General features: G+C 61.1%; 1 protein-coding gene across 1 annotated transcript; it reads right to left on the bottom strand.

The window, feature by feature from the left end:
• Positions 1-4,351: 4,351 nt before the first annotated feature.
• FZD9 (frizzled class receptor 9) lies at positions 4,352-6,618 on the bottom strand. Its single transcript, XM_075518044.1, has 2 exons — positions 4,669-6,618; positions 4,352-4,370 (listed from the first exon to the last, which is right to left on the bottom strand). The coding sequence occupies exon 1, from the start codon at positions 6,472-6,474 to the stop codon at positions 4,723-4,725; it is 1,752 nt and encodes a 583-aa protein (XP_075374159.1). The 5' UTR covers positions 6,475-6,618; the 3' UTR covers positions 4,352-4,370; positions 4,669-4,722.
• Between the last annotated feature and the right edge of the window lie 17,136 nt (positions 6,619-23,754).

The raw sequence follows: 23,754 nt of genomic DNA, 5'->3' as shown, positions 1-23,754 counted from the left end.
TTATGTACTTGTGTTTGTAAAACTGGCTTGCCATGAGTCCTTTGCAGGCGCCCTGTGTTCGTGTGGGACTGTCTGGGATGTTTTGCCTCTGCCTTCCCCAGAGCCCCCTCAGACATGATATCGCTGCCTTCCAGAGGGGAAATGGAGCTGCAGAGCAAGGGATCAAGGGAACACAGAGTCTGCGTCAGTTCAGCTCACGACTCTGGAGAACCATCTTCTAGGCCATGCTCTGCTCCGGTTCGGTTATATCAGCCCCTGGGCTGTGCCTTGGTTCCTGCTATCGCAGCCAGGTTGTGCCATGCCCTCTGTGGCTGGGCTGCTGTCACACATCACCTTCCCTAAGCTTTGCTGGCCACAAAATAGCATGCTGGTGTGGATACATGTGCTCAGAGCTGGCCCTGTTGATTGTCCTCCCCAGAGACAAGGGACAGGGCTGTGCTCTTCCTGCCCCTGGACAGGGGTAGGTCGCCAGGATGCAGGAGCAGTCCTTGGGCTGGCCACCCTTTTCCATCCCTTGTCTCCTGTAGGCTGCCAGCGTGACACTTGTCCTCCTGCCACAGCATGCAGGGTGGCACTGGGTAGCTCTCCTGAAAGGAATACAAGGGGGTGATGGGGGAGCTGAAATGTCTCTGCTCTTTCACCTCAGCGTTGCCTGGCTGGGTGGCCATCAAAACTGCTGCCTTTGTTTTGTTAATGCGTGTTTTGCAACTGCAGCCTTGTGGGCTGCAGTTCAGAGGTCAGCAAGGACCATTCCCGCTGTGTCTCTGAGAGCACGACTCCCAGTCCACCATCCTGGTCTCTAGCAGCCTAAGGGGGACACACTGGGCTCTGACATATTGAGCTTCAAAGGCAGCACGGGCTGGGGAGGTGATGGACAGGTGCTGATGCACAACCCCTCATCTGTGAAACAAGCATGCTGGCCAAAGTTTTTGTCTGCACTTCTGCCAGCGCTGCACTGCCAGGAGGGTGATAGGGTGATGGTTTCCTGGGTGTCTTCATTGTCCTCTTTGCTCAGGAGCTGAGCTGGGAGCGCTCCAGCCAGGTCCAGCTCTGCAGGGCAGAGGAAATCCCCTGATGGGTTTGAGGGCTTGAAGGCTCTCGGCGATGGACAGATGCTGCTTTTCCCCAGAGAAGCCTCATCCTCTCTCCACAGGAGGTGCTTCAGCTTGCTGGGCATGCAACAGGACCTGGGTGAATCAGAGTGTGACGCAAGCTGGGATGTTTCCAGGCCTCAGCATGGAGACCTCACACCAGCATCTGCTCCAAGACCTTTTCGGAGACTTGCTTTTTATAGCAGCCCCTGCATGGCATTAGTGTCCTGTGCAGGGGCTATAAATAGCTGTCCCCACGCCTGGCAGGCGAGTGCACGGGGCTGGCAGCCGTGGCCCTGCTGCCCGCTGGCACCGCAGGCTGGGGGACAGTCACCGGCCTGGCTGCGCCCGCCATCTCACTGGGGCTGGCCTGTGACAAACCCCAGTGGGGCACCTGTGTTTTCTGGAGTTCCAGCACAGCCTCAGGAGGAAGCCATGGGGGCACAGTGGGCAAGGAGCCTTGAGCTTGGCCCCCCCTCATGGCTTAATCATTAATATTAACCAATTAATAGTCTGGGTAACTTGGGATGTTGAGCACATTGCCAGAGCACAGCGACTTTCCTTCTGCTGCTTGAAACATGGAGGGAGCGTCCTGCCTTGCGAGGGGGATAACATCCACAGCTAAGCAAGTGCTGGGGGGCACTACGCTCAACTTCGCCGTGCTTAGCTGGACCAGGACCTTGGGGTGTCCTGAGCCCGCGCTCACCCAGTGGCAGCCCTGGCTCAGCCTCTGCAGCCGTCCCTCCTGCTGGCACTGGGGACAGACATCTGTGGCAGCAGTGCCCAAACGGGGGCTGCCCCTGCAGGGATGGGGCAGCGCTGAGCCCTGCTTGCCCCTTGCAGAGAGGCTTCTGCAGCTGCCCCAGCCCTGCTGGAGCTGGGTCTTTGGCTGCCTTTGGGGCTGCTCCAAGTAGGATGGAGAGCGGATGCAGGGATGATCTTGGGGTGGGGGGGATAGGGAGGAAGGCTGAGCCTCTCCAGCACAGGGTTGAAAGCAGCTGTGATATGGGGACAGCCTGTGTGCCCAGCACAGAGCCCTTCCAAGGGACAGCTCTGCTTTGGGACAGGCTCTGTGGAAAAGCTCTGTCTCCCCAGCAGGGCCAGCCATGCCCAGTGCTTTGGGTCTGACTGCCTCCAGTGGAGCCGGCTGGGCTGCCGGGGCTGATAGCGTGTGGTGGTCGGGTGCCGGTGGCCCCAGTGCTGCCCGACAGCTGGGGCCCAGCGGGACCGGTTATCTGGGTGAGCACTTGAGAGGCAGCGAGTTACTTGGCAAGTGCTGGGGTGCTCAAGGGCAGGCTGTCCCCGCGAGCCGGGACACACGCACACCCCAGCACCATTGCCATGCCACGTGTCTGGGCGTGCAAGCCAAAGGTGCACCGAGCTGGCTCAGAGCTCTGCGCTGCGGGGCTGCCTGCCTGCAGCCTGGGCGGGGGGTCCGGCACACAGACTGCATCCCGGCACAGGGACGTGGCCGTGCACCCCCTCCTGAGGCAGCCCCCCACTGCGCTGTGCCTGGCTCCCCGGGCTGGACTTTGGAGCCTGTCCCGCAGCCAATATTGACTCTCCTGCTCCAGGTCAGGGCCCTTTTATCTGCCCAAACAAACCCTCCCGTGGGAGCTGGGGGAGCCCATGAGGCTGCAGCCCCCCAGGGGTGGGGGCCAGGTGGGGTCCCCACCCTGGCACCACCACCAGCCCGGCCAGAGGCACGCCTGCCTCCCAGCACCCCAAATCAGGCGCAAGCCCCTTGGCATCCCCCCGCCAGCGCTGCACGGGCAGCGGGGGCTCCTTCGCACCTCGGCTGCCGCGCCGGCTCCCGGGGGAGGCGAAGGCTTTTCTCAGATCAGTCACTCGACTTCTCCCGCCGTCCCGGCACCCCCGGGGGCGGCAGGGGGTGGATGAAAGGCACTTCGCCACATCAATCACGGCAGCACAAAGCCCGGGTGCAGCTTGGCAGCGGGCGAGGGGCCGCCGAACCCAGCCCCTGCCGCCACGGCGGGCGAGGGGGGTGGTCTTGCACCGCTCCTTCGGCTGCAGCCCCGACATGGGGCTCTGAGATACAAGGGCTTTGCTGGGGCGGGGGCCGAGGGCTGTTGGTGCGGGCAGGCAATGGGTGGTAATTTGGGTGCTAAAAGGAGGGTCCATGGCTGGCTTGTTGCTCCCTAAGCAAGAGGGACGGGGGCCCCAGAGACCCTCGGTGGGGCCCAGCACTGCCCTAGCCTGCACCCTGGCTAATTAACGGGCAATTAGATGATGGACAAGTCTGAGCATCACCAGGGCTGCCTGTGTCTGTGCTACAGCGCCCTGCCTGCCACAGGTCCCATGCTGCCTGTGTCCTTGCCCACCGGGGGGCTGGGGCAGAGCCCATCTCTCCCCCCCGGCCCTGGGAACCCACGGCGCATCCCCGGGGGCGGCCAGGCAAACCAGCCCCACGAACCCTCTGCGGAGACGAGCTGCCCCCCCCCCCCCCCGCGAGGTGCCTTGGGGCAGGGTGGGCAGCGGCCCCCACCGCCGAGCCCCCGGCAGAGCCACCCTGCCCGGGAGGACGGTGCCACCCGCCACCGCTGCCTGCCTCGCACCCCGGCAAGCCCGCGGCGAGGACGGCCCCGACTCCCCCCGCCAGCCCCGGCGACACCAGCTGAGGCTTGAATTTCCCTCCGGACAATGGGGAAGGCGAGCTGGGATTGTAACCGGAGCGGGGGATAAATAAAGCTGCCCAGAAGTTTCCATTACCCGCATCTCGGGCTTCTGCGTGGGACATCAAAGCTGAGCCCTCTCCGCCCCAAGGTCCCGTGCCCCCAGCCCATCGCCCTGGCTCCGGGCCTGCCGTGCCCCGGGTGCCGGAGCCCCGAGCCCCCTCGCCTGGCACCGAGGCCCCGGCAGCCGATGGCGCCGACACAAATCACCTACGGAGCGCGGAGTGGAAAAGGTGATTCGTTAGCGTGACCGCGCAGGAAAACCCTCCTCCTCCTCGGCCGGGAGGCGGCGGGCGCCAGAACCGGCCCGGGGAAGCCCCGGGGGGAGCGGGACGCAGGGAGCCCCCCGGTACTCCGCTCCCGCCGCAGCCGGCGGCACCCCGGCACGGCCCGCGCCTCCTCCCGCCGCCGGCACGAGAGCCCCCGGGCCCGCGCGCACCCGCCACCGGGACCGCGGCCCCGGCCCACGGAGCTGGGGGGGCTCCCGTGGGGCTGCTCTCGAGCCCCTCGAATTCCTCCAAACAGCACCACGCTCGGTTGAAATAACACATCCAGGGTTTATTGTTTTTTTTTCCATTCCTCGCAGCTAATGATTAAAAAAAAAAAATCTAAAATAAATTACAGAATTAAATAAACATGGACTGGATTATTCCCCTCCCTGCCCCGTCCCCACCGCCCCCCCAAAGAAAGCGTTAGAAGAGTCACTGGATTTGGCAACAGCAACAACAACAAAACAACCTCTAGGAAAAAGCAGCTACTTGTCAGGGTCGAGCAGTGCCGGGGGGGGTCCCGCAGGCCTCGCCACCCCAAACCAGTGTGCGTCCCCCCTCCCGCTGCCGCTCCGCCTCTGCCTTCCCCCCCAGCTGCGTCCCCTCGCCCCTTACCCGTGAGGCCGGCTTCCCCCGGCGCGCCATCCCCAGGGAGGGGCAGCCCCTGCTCTAGACGTGCGTTGGGTTGTCCAGATACGGGTCCGTCTTGGTCATGTGCAGCATGACCGTGGGGGCTTTGTAGTGGCAGTGCACCCCGCCGCAGCTCACCCCGCTGCAGGGCTTGCCCCTCGTCCTCACGCCCAGCTTTCTGTTGCACAGGCTCTGCCAGGTCTGCAGCGTCTTGGAGCTCCACACCCACACCCCGCTGGTGATGCCCACCACCAGCGACATGAAAATCTTTAGCATAAAGACAGCCACGGTGGGCACCGAGGCCTCCAAGGAGCAGTTGGCGGCACGCCGGCTGGGGAGGTGCAGGCAGCCACGCTCCAGGGCCCTGAGGTTCCAGTAATCCACGTTCAGCCGTTCGTAGAAGTAGCAGACAATGACGCAGGTGGCCGGGACGGTGTAGAGGATAGAGAACACCCCGATCTTCACCATCAGCTTCTCCAGCTTCTCCGTGTTGGTGCCACCCGTCTTCATGATCTTCCGGATGTGGAAGAGGGCGACAAAACCCGTGAGGATGAAGGAGGTGCCGATGACCAGGTAGCAGGAGAGGGGAATGAGGACGAAGCCAGTCAGGGCGCTGACGTCCATGCTCCCCACGTAGCACAGCCCTGTGAGCTCGTCCCCTGCCACCTTCCTCATGGTGAGGATGACAATGGTCTTCATGGCCGGGATGCCCCAGGCAGCCATGTGGAAGTAGCTGCTGTGGGCCTCAATGGCCTCGTGTCCCCACTTCTTTCCGGCAGCCAGGAACCAGGTCAGAGTAAGGACAACCCACCAGAGAGAGCTGGCCATGCCAAAGTAGTAGAGGATGAGGAAGACAATGGTGCAGCCCGTGCTCTCCAGCCCCTCCTGGATGATGTAGAGCTCGCCGTTCTCCCGGTCGCAGGCAATGTTCTCAGCCCCTGCCACCGAGCGGATGATGAAGGCCACGGAGTAGACATTGTAGCACATGGAGAGGAAGATGATGGGCCTCTCGGGGTACTGGAAGCGGTGGGGGTCAAGCAGGAAGGTGAGGACGGTGAAGGCGGTGGAGACGAAGCAGAGGGTGGACCAGACGGCCATCCAGATGAAGGCAAAGTCCTTGTCCTCCCGGGACCAGTAGACGTCCACCCCGGGGGAGCACCTGGGTGCGCAAGAGAGGCTCTTCTCCACATACTGGAACTTCTCAGGGTTGTCGCAGGCCCCCAGGCTGTTGGGTCCCCGGCCGTCGGCAGCGCCCGGCGGCCAGGGCCGGGGGGCCACGGGCAGCATGCCCTGGCCCTTGTGGGGCTCAGCGGCCGAGGCATTCTCGGGGGCCTCCATGCAGAGGGCGTTGGGGTCGTTCTTGGTGGGCAGCTTGCCGCAGTCGAGCGACTCGGGCCAGCCGAAATTGAACTGCTCCATGATGGGGACGCACTTGTGGCGGGCCTGCTCGCACATGGGGCGGCAGGCGGGGATGCTGGCGCTCACTTGGTCGGTGCACATGGGCGCGTAGAGGGAGCAGAGGAAGAAGCGCAGGTGGACGTGGCAGCCGTACTCCACCAGCGGGGCGAACTCGTGCAGCTTCAGGGCGGCCTCGCGCTGGCTCTCGTGGCCCAGCAGGTTGGGCATGCGGGTCAGGTTGTACCCGATGCCCCGGCACATGGGGATGTCGACGGGCTGGCACCGCGCCGCCCGCCCCCGCGGCCCCTCCAGCCCCCCCAGCTCCAGCCCGCGCCCGGCCGCCGCCAGCTGCCACAGCACCGACAGGGCCAGCCGCAGCCGCAGCGCCGCCATCGCCCGGCCCCGGCCCCGGCCCCGGCCCCGCGGCTACAGCGCCGCCATCGCCCGGCCCCGCCGCCCCCGCGCCCCCGGGACGGCCGCTCGCTGCTGCGGCTGCTGCTGCGGCGGCTGCTGCGGCGGCGGCGCCGCGCCGGGGCAGCTCCCCCCGCCCGCGGCCCCGGCCCCGGCCCCGGCCCCGGCCCCGGCCCCGGCCCCGGCCCGCGCCGCCCCGCGCGCCATGCGGCGGCGGCCCCGCCGAGCCCCGCGCCGCCCCGCGCCCGCCGAGCCCCGGCAGCGCCGCGCCGCGCAGCGCCCGCCGGCCGGGACAGCCCCGCCACGCCACGCCCGCGGGACACGCCCCCGGGGCGGGGCCGGGGACACGCCTCTCCGGGGCGGGGCGGGGCGGGGCGGGGCGGGGGCGGGACCTGCAGGCGGAACCGGCACCGGGACCCGCACTGGGACCGGCGGCGGGACTGGCGGCGGGACCCGCAGCCCGCACGGAGACGCGCTCCGGGACCCGCAGCTGCACCCGGGACCGGGATCCGCAGCAGGACCGGCACCCGGCCCGAGGCCGGGACCGAGACCCGCAGCCACAGCGGGACCGCAGCGCCGGCGTCACCCGCCCCCGCACCCCTCGCGGGGGGCCCTCCCCCCGCCCCAGGCGTGGGGCACCCACGGGCGAACACCCCGACACAGCCCCCGCGGGGTTACCTCCCGCCCAGCCCCCACGGCTGTGGGGCACACGCACAGGCCCCACCTGACCCCACCGCCCTCGCCCCAGCCCTCACACGCCCGCACGCACCCTCATCGCGCCTACGCCCCACCTGCACTCCCACACAGCCTCGCACCCAGCCCTGCTGACGCACGCCCGGCGGGCACCCGCGCACGTGCGCGTACGCACGCGCAAACGCACAAACGCGTACGCACGCACGTGTGCGCACACGTGCGTGCACACACACGTACATGCATACGTACACGCACACCCCCAACACCTGGGCACGGGAACACACGTGCCCTCGCCGGTGCCCAAACCCACCAGGGCGCTGCCGGGGCCCAAACCTGCTCCCGGGGGCACCTGCGGTGTGGTGGCGTTTCGCGGGTGAGCGGCCGTGCACACCCAGGCGATGGTGCGCAGGGCACAGGCGGCTGCGGGGTGCAGATGCCAGCGCTCACTGACGCACAATAACCGCCGGGCTGGCACTGCCATGGTGGGTCGGGGCGAACCCTTGGGAACCCCCTTCCCTGCAGGCTGGTGGGGTGATGTGCCTCAGCTCGGGGACGGAAAGTGCCACTTTTGGTCCTTGGTGACACAAGTGACACATGGCCGAGCTGGGGCTGCCAGCCCCCGAAATCCAGTCCCACTCGCAGGATGACAGATCACCCGTGCTGGGGGCAAGGGGAGGCTGAGGGTGCCCGGCTGTAGCAGCCAAGGGCGCTCAGGCCAGCGTTAACAACATGCTGGGGGCTGGCAGCACCCCTGGGGACGGGCTTTGCTGCCCGCACCACCTTCACAGAATGCCACCGGCTGCCCGCCGTGTCCGGGAGCTGCCAATCCCACATTTGGCCCTGGGGTGCCAGCGCAGGGTGCTCCGTTCTATCCCCAAGACCACTTTGTGACTGGGGGACCAGCAGCTCAGCTGTCCTGGGGGCAATTCAGGCAGCGTCCTCAGGATGCCCTGCCGGGAGACCTGGCACTCGGTGTCTGTCCGTGCCGGCAGCGGGTGTGGGCACAGGCTGGCACCTGCGGGTCTGGGCGCCGCGTCGTTCCCAGGCATTCCCGCAGCCCTGCGATTTCTTTAGTAACAACATAACAACCTGTCAACACGGCTTCTAATCGCCAGCCGCATACTGACACCCCGGCCATACAATATTTAAACGTCCCCGATTCGGCACTATAAGGAAATTCCATGGGAGCTGCTTATCGGTTATTGTAACGGTGTGGGAGATAAGCCCTGTCTCCCTGGAATTTCCCTCTAGCATGGGGCGACTGCTCGCCCGGTCCTGAGGCCCTGAGAAAAGGGTTATTTGGGGTTATCTGGGGTGCTGGAGGGGGCTTTGTCCCCTTGGCCACCAGCTCCCAGGGGGGTGGGGAGGGTGTCCCAGAAAGCACCGTCGCATGTGCCCGGGTGACATGGAGCAGCAACCAGCTTCAGGGGGCTTCATGCCCTGGGTTAAGGCCTCGCTCCTCCTTGTGTGCTCTAAGGAACGGTTGCTTTGGGGGTATTTGGTGCTGCAGTGCAGGTTTGGGGGCAAATTGTCAACCATGGATGAGCTGGCAGCCACAGCTGTGTCTGCCGTGGCTGGGATGGAGGTGGCACCCGTGGGATGCTGGGACCTGTTCCTGGGGTCCCTCATCCCATCCAACCCCCAGCCCCATGATGTGTGTCCTGTGTGGGGTGAGGGACCCAAGGGTGGCACTGCCACCACTCCAGGGCACCCTAAAGCCCAGCTCCTGCCACCAAGGCTTCCCTTTAGGGAGCCATTTGCTAAGGAGAGCTTGGAAACATCACCTGGAAACACCCAAACAACTGAGAACCCAGCTCTGGCTGCCCAGCAAGGGTTCTGGGCGGGCAGCAGGCATGGCAGGGCCCACGAGCAGAGGGGCTGGATGGGACCCCGGGGTGCCAGCCCCACCATCCCGGCTCGCCCCCATGGGTGCCCTCGTACCTCCCAACCCTGCCACCTGGGCTGCAAAGGGTTAATGGGGGGGGGGGGGCGCAAACGCACAAATAAATGTCTTTTAATTTAATTTTGCTTTAATATGTAAAACTGTTGCTCTTGGCAGGAGGTGCCGCAGCTCAGCCAAGAGTAACACGTGGATTTTCAGAGTCAAGGGGCTCCTTTTAACATAGAGGAGCGGCCACCCCTCACCTCCGCCCTTCACACTGGGGCGGCACCCTGGGGTGCTCCTCCCCCACCCCAACACCCTCCCTGGGTGCTCCATGGGATGGCCAAGCCCTGCCCAAGCCTCAGGGACCTGCAGTGGGGACAGCAAAGGACCCATGGAGCCCTTCCCGGAGCTTCATACCACCTGCAGCGGTGGGTAGGGGGGCACCAAGGGGTGCCACCAGCACCCCAACCCTTCGCCAAGTCTTGCCCTTTCACACCACTGCCTGTGCATGCTTGGGAGCGACCTGCCCACCTGTGCCTGCACCCCTGGGGTACGCTGGGGCAGCCGGGGAGGGGACAGCACGATGCTCGCCACCAGGATGGGGACATCACGGCCATGCACAGAAGCCGAGATCCCAGCAGGTCTGGAAGCCTCGCAGTGAAAACAAGAACACCAGGTAGAGCAACACAGCAGATTTACGGCCTTGGAAGTGGCCCTGGGCTGGGAATCCAATATCAATAGCTGGAAGAAAGGGCTCACAGAGGCTGCACAGAAATCCTGCCCGGGAAGCGGCCAGCCCGGCGGAGTGGGGCTGTATCACAGGAGCCCGGGAGCCTGTGGTTCCTGGCAGCAGCTTTGCCCCATTTCCTTTCTTCCCGTCAACAGCGCTTGCAAACCTGTGCAAGAGCCTCAGCGAGGGGAGGGGGAAGGAGAGCAGAAGGGCCACGGGTGGAGAAAAATCCTTCGCTGCCACCCCGGGGTAGAGAGGCTGCAGCAATGCGCCTCTTGCCCAGCCACGGACGGGTCCTCCCTGGGTTACAGGGTTTGGGGACAGCCTTGGCACCAGCCATTGGGGATAGCCCCGGTGGGAGTCAGGGAGGGGGTGATGGAGCTGGGGAAAGGGTGATGGAACAGAGGAGGGAACGATGGAGCAGGGGAGGGGGCAATGGAGGTGGGGAGGGAGCAGTGGAGTACAGGAGGAGGTGATGGAGCTGGGGAGGGGGTGATGGAGCAGAGGAGGGAGTGATGGAGGCCAGGAGGGGGCGATGGATTTGGGGGGGAGGTGATGGAGCTGTGGAGGAGACCGTGGGTGCTGTCCTGTCGAGCCTTGGCCAGGGCTGGCGGGACTTGCTGCAGGGTGGTGAGGGGCCCCATGCCGGCTGTGCTGCCCTCGCCCCTGCGCCTCCCCAGCAGGTTCTGCCCTGCTGAGCCCACGGACCCTTGGTGGTCGCAGCTCCCCCCAGTGCCAGGTTCGCAGGCAGGGGCTAGGGCAGGGAGGGAAAGCCCAAAGAGCAAGGACAGGCCACCAGCCATGCCCAGGGGCAAACGTGGGCTCTGCAGCACCCCATGCTCTCCCTGCCAGCCTGGAGGGAGGGGGATGGCACAGCACCGCAGGGATCCGGGGGGATAATTTTCCCTTCCTGAAGAATTTCACAGGAATAGCTGGCGCGAAAGGCCAGCGGCTTCGATTTCAAAGGGATGCCGGTGCTGGGGCTGGATGGGCTGGCAAGCAGGTGGAGAGGTCCATCCTGGGAGCACCCCACGCCGGGCACCCCACAGGGCTGCAGGCTGGCACCCACCTGGCCAGAGGGGCAGCTGCCCCCTGCCCCGGCCACCACCTCCGTGGGGACACCCTCCCGTGTACCAGTAGGAGTGATCCTCAAGCCCAAACCCTTCCTACCACTGGGCACAGTCCTGTGTGATGCAGATGCACACGCATGTGTGCCAGACTGTGCACTCCATGGGGCAAGAGATGCTCTGTGCCCCACGGCCTCCGTGAGCAACCTGCCAGGTTCCCTATGTGGGCAGGCGGCAGCATGGTGGGAAGATGGGGATTTTGGGGGACAGTCCCCAAACGAGCAGATGGAGGAACGTGACACTGGAGGGAGGAGGTGGGTGAACACGCGGCACAGATCCTGCCCAGCCCCAGCCAGTGCCAATGGAAGGGAAAAGCCATTTCTCCCCTGATTCTGGCATTAATTATAGAAGCGAGAACCCTGGTGGGGGGGAATTACCAGCCTCACCCACTGTACACCCAGCTGCAGCTATTTTGGTGGCTTCATGGGGCTCTGCAGCGTGTGCCACTGGGCAGGCAACCCACTGCTGGAAGGGCACTGTGGGCACAGCAGCACCAGTGGCATCAGGCAAGGCAGGGAGCACTGAGCACCCCAGCCCCATGTCCTGGGGGGTTCTGCTGGCCCCCAGCCAGGCACTGACACCCCATCACTTGCTGCTGAGACAGCTGGCATGTGTCCCCTGAAGGACAGGACTGTCCCCTCCTTCTCTCACCCCGCTGCCATCTGTGCTCCCAGTGTCCTGGCTGGCACAGCATGGGCTGGCACACTGCCCAACCATGCCAAAGACTCTGCAGGGTCCCTGAGGGGCCGCAGACCCCCCACCCTGTCCTCCTATCCAGGTCAGGATCTGACCGATCCCCCCATCCCGGGGAAGGAAACCTCTTCCCAAAAGCCCCGGTGCCCCTCAGGGCAGTGAGATGACATCCCTTCCTGGCCCGCTGTCCCCGGCACAACCTGCCCGCTCACCGGCAGCAGCGCCCGCGCCTCTGCACCACTGCCAAGGGGGTTACAGAGACATTTCCTGCAGAAGCCGGGAGTTTTTTACCCCCTTTCCCCCGGGCGTGCAGTTTTGGTAACTCGAGGAGCCATGAAAGCCACTGCCTGTGTCTGCCTTCCCTGCCTGAAGGGGCAACTGTGCGGCCGCAGGCAGTGGAAGGTGCTGCAGGCGTGGGGGCGAGGTGATGGGGCCGCAGTGCGGGGGATGCTGTGCTCAACACACACACACCTCCCCACACACACACCACCACACACACCCCCTGCCATCTCATCGTCACCCCCTGGGGCCTCCACCCACCCAGTGGGGTCCCCCAGCCATCCCAGGGCAGTGGCAAGTAGCTGGTGACACCAGCGTCCCTGGACAACGCCATGTCCTGAGCTCCCCGGTCACCTCCTGGCCTTGGGTCTCCTGCGTGTGTTTGCAGCGACAACCCCAGCCCACGGTGCAAGGACACCATGGCCAGGGCTCAGGGACACAGGGTGACACGAATTCCCCCTTCAACCTGGCCACCCCTCAGCTGGGGAGCTGTGGGCACCCTGTGGCCACCACAAACTGGGGGTGGTATGGAGGGACAGTCTTGCTGCTGGCCAGCCCACCTCCCTGGCCATGGCCACAGGGTCCCTGGGCCATGACACCCCCGTCAATGCAGTGTTGACATGAAGCAGGCAGGGGACACATGGCGCAGGGCATATCCCCGCTGCCCCAGGAGCCCTGGGAGCCTGAGGGACCAGCACATGGATGGGGACCACGCACGGCTGTGGGCCTCGGGCAACAGGGCAGGAGAGCAGCGGGGTGCCCCAGGGGAGCCCCGGCTGGGAGCATGGTGGGGAGCTGGCTAGCAAGGGGACAAGAGGGGACATTGGGCAGTCCCCACCACCTCCTCCACAGTATTTTAGCTGGCGAGTGCGGCTGGCAATACAGCTGGCAGCACAACAGGCTGCTTACAACCTTCTGGGGGGGCCAGGACACATGTCCCTGGCCATGGGGACCCCCTCCCCATCAAAGGGGAAGGTGGACTGAGCCATGTCCTGCCCCCAGCCACCTCACTCACCCCTACAGACCCCTCTGGGGAGAGGACAGGACCCAGGGGAGCCTGGGTGGCAGGCATTCACTCTGAACCCTACTGATGGCAGCATCTGCAGGTTGCAGCAGCTGCCTGATGGAGGCAGGTGAAGGGCTGGAGCTCCCTCCCAGTTGGCTCAGCCCTGGGAAGAGCAGGTCATACAGCCACCAGACTGGGCCATGGGGTGACCGTCTGCCCCCAGCTGACCTTCAGTGCCCATCCCTGTTTCCCAGCAGCCCAAGGACAGGCAGAGGAGGTGCCTTGAGGCAGAGGAGGTGCCAGACAACATCCCAAGCCAGCACAGGAGCCCTTTCATCCCCAGCCCCACTTGCCCGCTGAAGTGAAGCTTCTTCCCCAGGACGCCCTATCCCACGGTGCCGGCGAGCCGCCCGCTGCTGGCAGGCAGGTGTCGGCACTGGGTCCCGGTGCAGGCACAGACACATACGGCCCTTTCTTCGCCCCTCGGCCCCGCGTGCGGCTCGGCGCTGGCAGGCAGGTCTGCGCCGCACAATGCGCCTCCTTGTTCGCCCCAGCCCAGGGCCGGCTTGCGGGGAATGGCAGGGAATCGCCTCCGTTTCCTGCTGGAGTTTTATTACATTCACCGTATAAATAAATAAATATGATCCAGAGGAGAAGGGGAGAACCACAGGGCAGCCTGGAGCCAGGCGGGACGTGGGCTGGGGCTGAGCCCTGCAGCACCCCAGGAGGGGGTAGGGGGGTCCCGGGATGCTCCACAGTGGCTGGGCCCCCCAGGATGTCCATGCTCCCCACGTCGGCACCAAGTCCCTCGTGTCTCTCCAATGAGCAGCTGAAATCCCAGCAAATGCAATCCAGGAGGCAGCTCCACAGCCCCGGGGCCGCTGCAAGCACCTGGCGAGGACCCTGGCCACCGGCACCGCTACCTGGCTGGAAGAGAAACCTTCTCCCAGGCAATTTGGGAAGCGTGGGAGTGCCCTCAAGCCCTGCCACCCCCAAGGCCAGCGCTGCACATGCTCATGGCCCAGCAGAAAGCTCCTGCATCCTCAGCCCACTCTTGCACACGGCTCACGTGTTGCTTTGCCACCTCTGAATGGTGCTGTGAGCCAAGCACATCTGCTGCACTGGTTCAAGCTGGTGTGGGCTCATGGGCAGGATGGTGGGGTACCTTGGTAGGGACACGCCAAAGCAACCCCCAGGAAGCAGGAGCACCCCTGCAGAGCCAAGCCCAAGCCCATGCTGTACTGCCCCAGGCGCGGAGACGGCTGCAAGGACTGGAACTTGCTGGTAATGGTTTTAACATACTATTGAATGGGCCAAACTGCCCATTTGGTTGCTAAGTCAAACCAAAGGTGTCTAGTGCGACCTCAAGGCCTGCAACCTCCCTTGGGTGCCCCATAACCACAGATGGCCTTTCGCTGGCCCCCCGCTTGCTGACAACGCCATTGGTGCTGTGGTCAAAGTCCTCCATGTGCTCACTGCAAGCTTCAGCACAGCCATGGTAGCTGGATGCAGACACCTTCCTCCAAGCTGCATGGACTCGTCAGGGTGGTCTGGGAACAATTTCAGCACTTCCAGTGCTTTTGGGTTGGATTTGTTTCAACTTCTCCAGGTTCGGACCAAGAGTAGTGAGCAGGCTGGAGCAGACCAGACTGAAGCTCTCCCATCTTTGCAGCCTCTAGTTGAGTATTTGTACATGCCTGAGATCTCGCTGTCCTCTTCCCTCTTACTGCACAGAGTTTGTCAGCGCTGGGAAACGCTGTGTTGCATTTCTTCTCTTCCCAGGCCCCAAATCAGTCCATGTTGAGGTCACTATCCTCTTTCTGATGGTTCTTCCCCAAGGTTAGGTCACTTCTTGCTCTTGACAAACCATCTGGTACCAGCATCTTCCTCCCTGACCTGGTTCCTCCTTGAGTACCTCTCTCATCTTTTCCTCTCCACATGGACCGTGCTATGAAACCATCATCTCTAACCTGGCCAGAGGAGCAGCTCCAGGGGGAAGTCCTTCAGCCATGTCTCTAATCTGCTTACCAGGGTGCCACCGTTGTGCAACAATTTCCATCGAAACCTCCATGTCCTGGCAGAGCCAGCTCAAGGGACACTGAATTTTAAGGACTTTGAGGCAACAGATTTTCTGTTCTGCTTGAGATGAACCCGGAGCCCTTCTGCCCCGCTGCCTCCCACCACCTGCAGGCTTTGGACTTCATGTCCAAACGGGTGTTTCCTGATCGGTCGCTCTGCTCCTCATCGTGCCCAGCTGGTCAGACGGGCTCTTACACCCCTGAGTGATCAGCAAACACCCCTCGCCTGCCTGGCACCCGCCTGCAGCCCCACACCTCACCCACAAACACTCCACTGGGAAGTCTGGACCCGATCCCAGTGGGACCCCTGGGGGAGACACGATTCAGGCATGGGCAATACAAAACAGTGAAGAATTAAACCCAAGATGACCCAAGTGTGTTCCAGACAAGCGAGGTGAGGTCCTCACCATCCCCTGCAGCCCCGCTTGGACCAGCCAAGGACCACCCCGACCCCCACGGCTGCCTGGGCACCCTGTCCCTCCAGGGCAGCACTGGTGGGTGCAGGCAGGCAGGGAGCCTGGGAGTGTGCATCCCACCGGGGAAGGACTTTGCTACTGGAATGGCACCAGCGCGACCTACTTCTAGCTTAAAAACATCCTAATATGCAAACATTTATGAAAATACTCAAGAATGCAAAGTTTAACCAAAAAATAGCAGCGCCATGGTGGGTAAGCCAGTTGCCTCCTTTTCTTTTCCAAAAAATATTTTCACAAGACGGGGCAGTGCCGCTTTAGGCACATCATGGCATCGAGAGCTCAAGACGGCAACTTGGAATGGAAACCCTCAGGTATGTCAAACAAAAATACTATTTACCGTTCACTTACTAATCCTGTTCTCCTCTGGGGGAAAAAAACACAAAGCTCCCATATTTATTTAGCAGAACTCAGCACTTTTGGGTTTTGCCGATGGCGCCTAAATATAGTTCGTGAGAAACAAATAATCTTTCAGGGATTTCTGCTCCCTCCACCTCTCCAACCACCTTTCTTTAAAGGTCAGGCAACTGCGGTGAAGGCTCTCACTCCAGCTGGCAACCCCTGGGTATGAGTCCTGAGCTAAGAAAAGGTGCTTTCTTGATGTGTCACCAAGTCTGTGAGGTGGGTCACCCACCCCCTGGGCTCCTCCAGCAGTGCTGGGGGTGGGCTGCGGGACAGCTCTGCTCTGTCCCCATTCCCAGCCCCAGCCAGTCCCTCTCCTGCCCCTGCAAATGGCACCGACCCTCCGGGCATGTGCCAGGTCACCTTTCGGTGAAGGCTTGCTCGCTGTTATTGGGGAGGTCAACATCTGCAGATGACATCTTGTCCCAGAGCAGTGCCAGACCACGTGTCCCAGCTCCCTGGGTGCTGGTGCATCTCCCCAAGCTGGAGTGAAATGCTTGCTGCTGCTGGACACAGTGAAGGCAGGAGAGCTGCTGCCCAGCCGGGACCACATCTCCACGGGAGGGAGGAGAATGGAGATGGCTACGGGGATGGGACAGGAGAGAAGAGGAAAGAACAAAAGGGTTAAAGACAGGGTGACCCCTCGCACTGCTGAAAGATTGTGGCAAAAGGAGTCCATCTAAGTATTTGCAGAGGATGAAAACTGAGCTGAGTCTCTTCTCCTGATGTTCAACCTGCGTGTTCCTGCCCTCTGCCTTGTCCTGGGGTACCCCTGAGTTATCTTTTTCCCCCTCTCCATCCCTAATCCTTTTGCCCTGTCCAATGGGCAAAGAACCCAGCGCTGGTGATGGCAGGCAGAACCAGCAGGCCCTAGCAGCCCTCGAAACTTCCAAAAACCAGGACTGGAAAACAAACATGCCTCCAGGGACACAGCAGAGACTGGCCTGAGGGAACGCCACATCCCATCGCACCGCTGTGGCTGCCTGCAAGTCACGCCAGCAGCACCGAGGGCAGAGGCCAACTGCCCTCTCGGATGGGTTCAAGCCACTCTGCACCCAGCTCATGGCTCCGAGGAAAGCCAGGTTTGCTGCAAACTCCCCAGGAGCAGCAATGAGGTGCCCAAGCGGGATTTTGGATATCTGCATGACAAGAGGGATGGCCTCGGGTGGCAAAAGGGCTGCTGCCCCAGCTTGTCCTCGCCGAGAGGCACGGCAGGGAGCTGTAGCACAGCAGCAAACCTGAGCCCAGCCCCGTGCTCCCTGGCCTAGTGGGTCCCCTGGCATCTTCCGAGCATCCCCAGCCCACGTGAGCCCCGCGGGGCTGCCAGCCCATCCCGTGGGAGCCAGGAAGGCAAGGCAGCGCTCTGCCTGTGGTGCTGCCCTGCCTCACACCAAACCCCCATCCCCCATCCACCCTGGGAGGGGACACTCCCCAAAACCATGGGGGTTTGGTGTAGACCATGTCCATGTCCTGCCCCACACTGTCCGGCAGAGCACGGACTCTGCCCTGGCAGGCGTGTAACGTCCCACACACCCTGGCAAAGCAAACTGTTCCCCCCCAGCCCCGCTCGCCTCCCCTCCCACCCTCTCTCCCCTCCTGGCCACTGCATTTTCTGCCCTCACTGCAAACTCTCCAGCACAGGAAAATGTGAGGCCATGGAAAACCAAGGTGGTTCCCGGCAGCCGGGCCACCTTCCTCCTCCTCAGCCCCTTCGTCTTGCAGATCACAGGTTGCCCAGCTCCTGGCATCTCCGGCGTCCCACCCCAGCTGGGCTGCCTGCTCCCCCCGCACCACAGCTCACCACCCCCTGGCAGGACCCTGAGTCCCCCAAGCTGCAGAGAGCCGGTTTTGGGGCTCGCTGAGGGTTTCATGGAGCAGCCAGAGCGCCAAGGGCGAGAACGCTCAGGAGCGAAAGCTCGGTGCTGCCAGAGAAGCCCCTGTGGCTTCCCCATCCACCCTTCCCTGTGTTGCTCCAAGCCCGGGTCCTACATAGGTACATCAGCTCCAGCCTTCGTGACCTCTGCTGTCAGGACCGGCCCCGCCAGCGAGCAGCATCCCTGGCGCACACGAGGCCAGGGAAGCGCCAGTGTCTCTCCCCTCCGGCCTCGCTGCGGGGAGCAGAGCTGGGAATCGCCCTTTCCCCACCACGCTGGGCAGCGCACCCAGCACTTCTCATTCCCCAGCTGGGTCAGGATCCCACCCTGAGCTTTCAGTCCTATTTTAAAGCAAATTTGGAGTCTCCTTTTGCCCACGTCCCTCCACCTTCTCCAGACACCCCCCATCTGCCAGGTACAGTTCCTGTCTGGCTTTACGCAAGAGGATGCTCCTTACTGGGGGAGAGGCAGGGGAGACACTGGGGTACACTGGACACAAGGTGTGCCTGGGAAGGGGGGACAGACCAGCAAGACCCTGGAAAAACAGCTCAAGTCTGATTTACCTTTTCCCAAAAGCTGGAAAAAAAGAAGTCCAGGAATATCAGAGAGCTCCCACTTCCCTGCCAGTGCTGGGGAGAGTGAGGGCAGCCCTGCTCTGTGGTAGGGGAACAGAACCCCAGCCATTTGGGGTGCCAGGCTGGGGGGCTGCCCCACAGACCGTGGCACAGGTCACCAACCAGGGTATGAGCTCCCCCCCGCCCGAAGCGCTCTCTCCCACTGTTGTCCCCCCCAGCTAAGGGACTGGTCCTCAGCATCTGGTTGACTCAGAGCAGGATCTTGTGTGCCTTAAACTCCCACACGGCAGAGGCGTAATGGGAACTCGTGAGGAAGGAGAGGTGCCAAGGGTCCGGCGTGGCATCAGCTGGGTCCAGCTCCAGCAGCTTTTCCGTGGCCTCTCTCCACAGCCTGACCCGAGTAATCCCCAGAGCAGGGACCTGCTCACATCTGCAGTGGGGACGGCCACCACACTGGAGAAGGACAAGCAGGGCCAGTTGAGGGGTTGGGGATGCTCGGTCTTGCACAAGCTGGACTCTTCCCAAGAGCATCTTTAACTGAGAGCTACATCATCCATAGGGAGCTCCCTTGGCCATGGTCCCTGCTCTGGATGGGGATGCTTATGTCAGCCGTCAGACAGCACTTGGCCCCAGGAGCCACAGCAAACAGACGTACGTTTGCCGAAACAACTGCTAATTGTTCCCGATCAGGGCCAGGTCTTGAATACTCATCAGTGCATGGCACCAGCCCTAATGCGTTTCACAGGATGGTGAGGAATGGTGGCAGCGGAGCAGGAGGAAGGCATCCCGCCGCCAGCGCCTGCCCTGCCGAGGCAGGGATTTGTATTTACGCTGCTTTCAGGGAAAAGGAAAACACACACTGGGCTCCTCCGGGCTTTCACAGCAGCTCCTTGAGGGATGGAGCAGGGATCCGGGCGTCCCGAGGGATCCCAGCACTCCCTCAAGCAGCAAGCGCAAGTGCCAGCGCAGGGGTCCCTTCTGTCCCAGCCCAGCCAGTCATCCCCCCTCTGCTGTGACCAGCTGCCTTTGGGCAGCCCCAAAAGCCAGCAGCTCCTGGAGCTGGGGCTGCGGGGAGGGCACAAGCTCAAGGGCAGCACCAGCCTGACCCAGCGATGGGATCTCCCTGGCCGGGCTGGGCTGAGAACACCCAAGCAAGGGCACCAGGGACTGCACGGCTGCTTGCTGCCACCCCACACCCCTGCATAGCTCAGAGGGTGCAGCCATCCAAAACCACCCAAATGTGTCAAACAACCAAAAAAAGAGCTTGCCTAGGCTGTGGATGCCCTTGGAGGAGCTCAGGCAAGAGGGACGCAGAGCTGTTTCACCAGGACCATGAAGGCTGAGCCAGACATCCAGCTCTGTGTGTGACACCATCCCCAGGAGCAGCTCTCTGCTCCTGCAGCTCACAGGGTTTTTCCCAAAGCCGGAGACAAAACCTTATGGGTTTTGCAAAGCCCAGAAAAGCAGCGGCACAGCGAGATGACGACATGGGGGTCCAGCTGCACCCAATGCCTCAAAATCCACCCAACAGAGAACAAGCTCCCAAAACCTCACAGATCCTGGAAACACCTCTGCCACCAAACACCGGCGTGAGCCGAGCAGCCAGTGCAGCACATGCGGGGTTCCCTGCGGCTGGGCCTCAACTCTGCCGGATGGGTTTGCATCTGGAAACACCAGCCCGGGCTGCCAGGAGCCCCCGGGGAGCCTCTGCTCTGCTGCGGGGGAAACCCCCTTAGTGACCACACTGCAAGGGGGGGACAGTGTACCCCAAATTGCCCCGTAAGCAATGGACGCCTCCTCCATCACCCGCAGCCGCTCGCACCAGGCACTGCTGGGCCGCTGCAGCCAGTGCTGCCGGCACGCTAGGGAAGAAAGGAATTTCTGTGTAAATCCCATTTACTGTCGGGTTTCTCACTTCCCCTCCAGCAGACAATCCCGGCCCTCAGCGCAGTGCTGCATGAAGGGGCTGTTTAATATATTTTTGGAAGAAGGGGGGAAAAAAAACCCCTCTCTGAAAAGAGCCTCTTTCAGCTAATAATGAAGTGAATATTATATTAAGAGTGAAAACATATTCAGGGTAACTTACAGAGGGAGACAGAAAACCTTTTCATAACACCCTGGCCACAAACACAACTGCCAATTAAACCAGCTTCGTTCGCTGGCCTGTGCCAACACAAATGAGGGGGCAGGGGAATGGAGCACGCTGGAGCCAGCGCATTCGGTGCCCGGTTGGGCTCGGCCATGGCTGGCGGCACCGAGGGGTTTCCGCTCTGCTGACTTTCAGAACCAGCTGTCAAAATAAAAAGGCACAAGTGCCCTGTCCCTGCACAGGGACACAGGGTGCCTGGCAGAGGCGAGGGGCTCCAGCACCACGGGGTCCTCGGTCCCTGCCCACGGCAACCCCTTCTGCCTCTCCTCTGGTCTGCATCGCCGCACTGCCACCAGCGGAGGGGACACGGCGGGTGGCAGGAGCCCCCCAGCACCCAGCCCAAGGGAGCAGCAGGATTGCTCCTGACCGCGGTGGACAGTGCTGAGCCACTCACCCAGGCAGAGCTGATGGGACCAGCCCAGGCTCAGCTGCCCCATGCATCACATGAAGGTTTACAAGGGGTGGAAGCTGCATCTCCCACCCCAACACCCTCTGCCAGGGGGAAGGAGACCTGCGACCAGCCCACAGGGAGCTCAGACTGTAACAGGAGGTGCCAAAACATGGAGCACTTTCCAGCGTTCCCATCCCCACTGACGGGTTCCCATGTGCCCTGGATGTCTCACCCTATCTTTCGTTCTGCCATCCCATGTGGTTTGGTTACCTGCTGGCAATCTCAGCCTACCCTCACTCCCAGCAGAGCACAGCCCATGTGCTTGAACACACAACCTCGTGGGGATATCAACACCCATCAACGCTCTCCAGGGTTTCCACATCAGTTGCCACTGGAGGGGACAGGCACCGAGTGGGGTCTCATTGCCCTTGCTGTGTCCCCTGGGGGCTCACCAGCATGGAGGAGGGCTGCAAGGGGGGGCAACAAGCTGGGAGACCTGACCCACAGGTGACACACAGGGGTTGTGATTCATACTTCACATAGGCTTTATCTTTGTCTTGCAGCCCAAGGAGCTGAATCGATGGGTTGAGGGTACACAACATCTCAGGTTTTGGTTAAACACCCACGCTAGGAAAACATCATATGATATCAGGTAATACTTTAATTGAGCAAATGTTCGGCAAAGCTTAGGAGCTGCAAGTTGACATTTGATAAACCCAAACTGGAAATACAAGACCACTTTCGAGCTGTAACCAAGCTTTGGAACAGATTCTCCAGGGAACATGCTGAAGATGTTTGTCAAACTATTGGGGGGGGGGGGGGGGGGGGGGGAGGCATTTTAGCCAAAAGTAAAGATTCCAGTAGCAAACTTCTCACAGGCCTGCATTTTTTGATTAGCCACATTAAGTGTGGTTCTCTGTAGAGATTTTGGTCTGCTTTGCTCAAGGACTTGTTCTGTTTCAATGCCAAGTCAAGATCCAAACACTTCTTTGATTTTGCCCAGAGGCTGAAAGTTTGTATGTCTTCCTTTAATTAAAAAAAAAAAAAAAAAAAAAAAAAATCAGGAAAGTAATTTTTGGCCATTATTTGGTAAAGAAAAATGGAGAAATGCACTTCATCAAAGTCTAGTTAACCATGGGAACTCTCTCATACAGCAGTAAACTGGCCATCAACCTGGAGAGGGACTCTAGGTCAAATGCAAGTTACCAGCCTGGGCTGGGCGACAGCTCAGGGAAGGGTGGTTAACCTTTCCTGCAGCATGCACCGCTGGCAGCAGGCAGCTGACAACAGAAGCAGGACTTTCAGAGACTTACAAAGCTCCTTACCATGCCACAGCAAGCCACCCCACCGACATATATTTCTACACTTCAGATTTAGCAGGCGTGACACCTTCCACAATGAGTTTTGTCCCTACAGTTTGGAGAGCAAAAGGTTCTGCCTTTGCAAGGTCATAGATGGACACGAAGGCGCCAAGTTTCCATTTGCAGATCCAGCCGCCCGTGCTCGCTCAACCCAAGCACCCAAAGGCCATCAGAGAAGTGCCAGTACACCCCATGTCAGAGCAGATGAAACTCCATGACCAGCACAGCTGTCTCCTGCTGGAAAACTTGGCCACATTTATGTCTTCAGACCTATCTTATCCCAACAGTCAGGAAGCACAAAGTTCTCCCCTTCTTGTAGGGAAGAGGCATCAACTTCCGATCAAAGGAAGTTATGGGAACAATTTGTACAGAAAAGAGACCAATATCCAGATTTAAAGCCCATCAGAAACAAACCCCTGAACCACTTGCCATTGGCAAAGCATTACGAGGGAGGCATTGCCATCTAGCGTCGACCCAGGAAACAGGACTCAGTAAGACATCCACCTCCCCTTACCACCAGCCCAACAGGGACTGACGGGGGGGGACAGTTTTAATACGCTCCTGGAAAAGAGCAACGCCAAGCAGATGGGACAAGGCTGTCCGTGACAGGGGGACAGCTGGGAAGCCCTGGCCGCAATGGCTGTGGAAGTCCAAACCCAAGAAGCTAGCCCCTGGACAAGCAAGAGCCCAGCCCAGGCTTGTGATCTTTTAATCAGAGCAGGCGATTTGAATTGCCAGCCCAGCTCAGTTAAGTCTCACCAACAACCTTCCATACAACACTTACTTTTCAGGTGCATTATCACTGCATGCTATTCATCAGGACAAAGCATTGCACTGTATGATTAAGAGAATTAGTATCATACAACTCCATTTCTTCCTTTCTGATCATCAGGAAGGCTCTTGGAGTCTTCTGGAAAAAAGCAGATGTGGGAAAAAACTAATCACTGGATTATTCCTAGGGGACAGATGAAAACCCCAAACCCTGCACTCCCTTTAGGTCTCTCTTCTTCAAACTAAGCAGCACAGCAAGATTTAACCTCCTCTCAGAGACCAAGCCATCCTTTCTCCAAAAGCACAGAGGACCAGAACAAGTAGACAAGCAGCAGGGTCCAGAAGTGTGCTCGCAATGTGCTGCCAACCCAAAGCTTTCCTAACCTTTCCCCCCCCCCCCTCCTCTTTGGGGCATCCTACAGAGAGGACATTTTATTTTAAGACACCATCAGTGCGTGGTGGTAAGGAATCCAAAAGCCATAAAGACTCTGGCAGAACAAGAACACTTCAGACATTTCTCCCCTGGCAAGCGGCCACCTTGGATCACACTGACCAGAGGCAACCCTCCCTGCCCAGCAAGTCAACAACAAGGCACTGAATCATGTTTAGAAGACATTATCCATGCTAGTCGAACACGGGCAGGACAAATACCATGAAAACATCGTTTCATGTTACCAAGTTCCTCCTCCTCCGTGACTTCTTGCTAGTTTCACATTTACCTGCCACTGTCTCACTAAGATGCATTTGATTTTGCATTTATTAAATCTCAGCCACA

The sequence above is a fragment of the Mycteria americana genome, chromosome 15 (genome assembly GCF_035582795.1).
Source record: "Mycteria americana isolate JAX WOST 10 ecotype Jacksonville Zoo and Gardens chromosome 15, USCA_MyAme_1.0, whole genome shotgun sequence".
Lineage (NCBI taxonomy): Eukaryota > Metazoa > Chordata > Aves > Ciconiiformes > Ciconiidae > Mycteria > Mycteria americana.
This window is presented reverse-complemented; position numbering and strand designations above follow the sequence as displayed.

Coding starts and splice junctions, on each gene's coding strand:
- FZD9 (XM_075518044.1), bottom strand. CDS start 6,474: ATGGCGGCGCTGCGGCTGCGGCTGGCCCTGTCGGTGCTGTGGCAGCTG.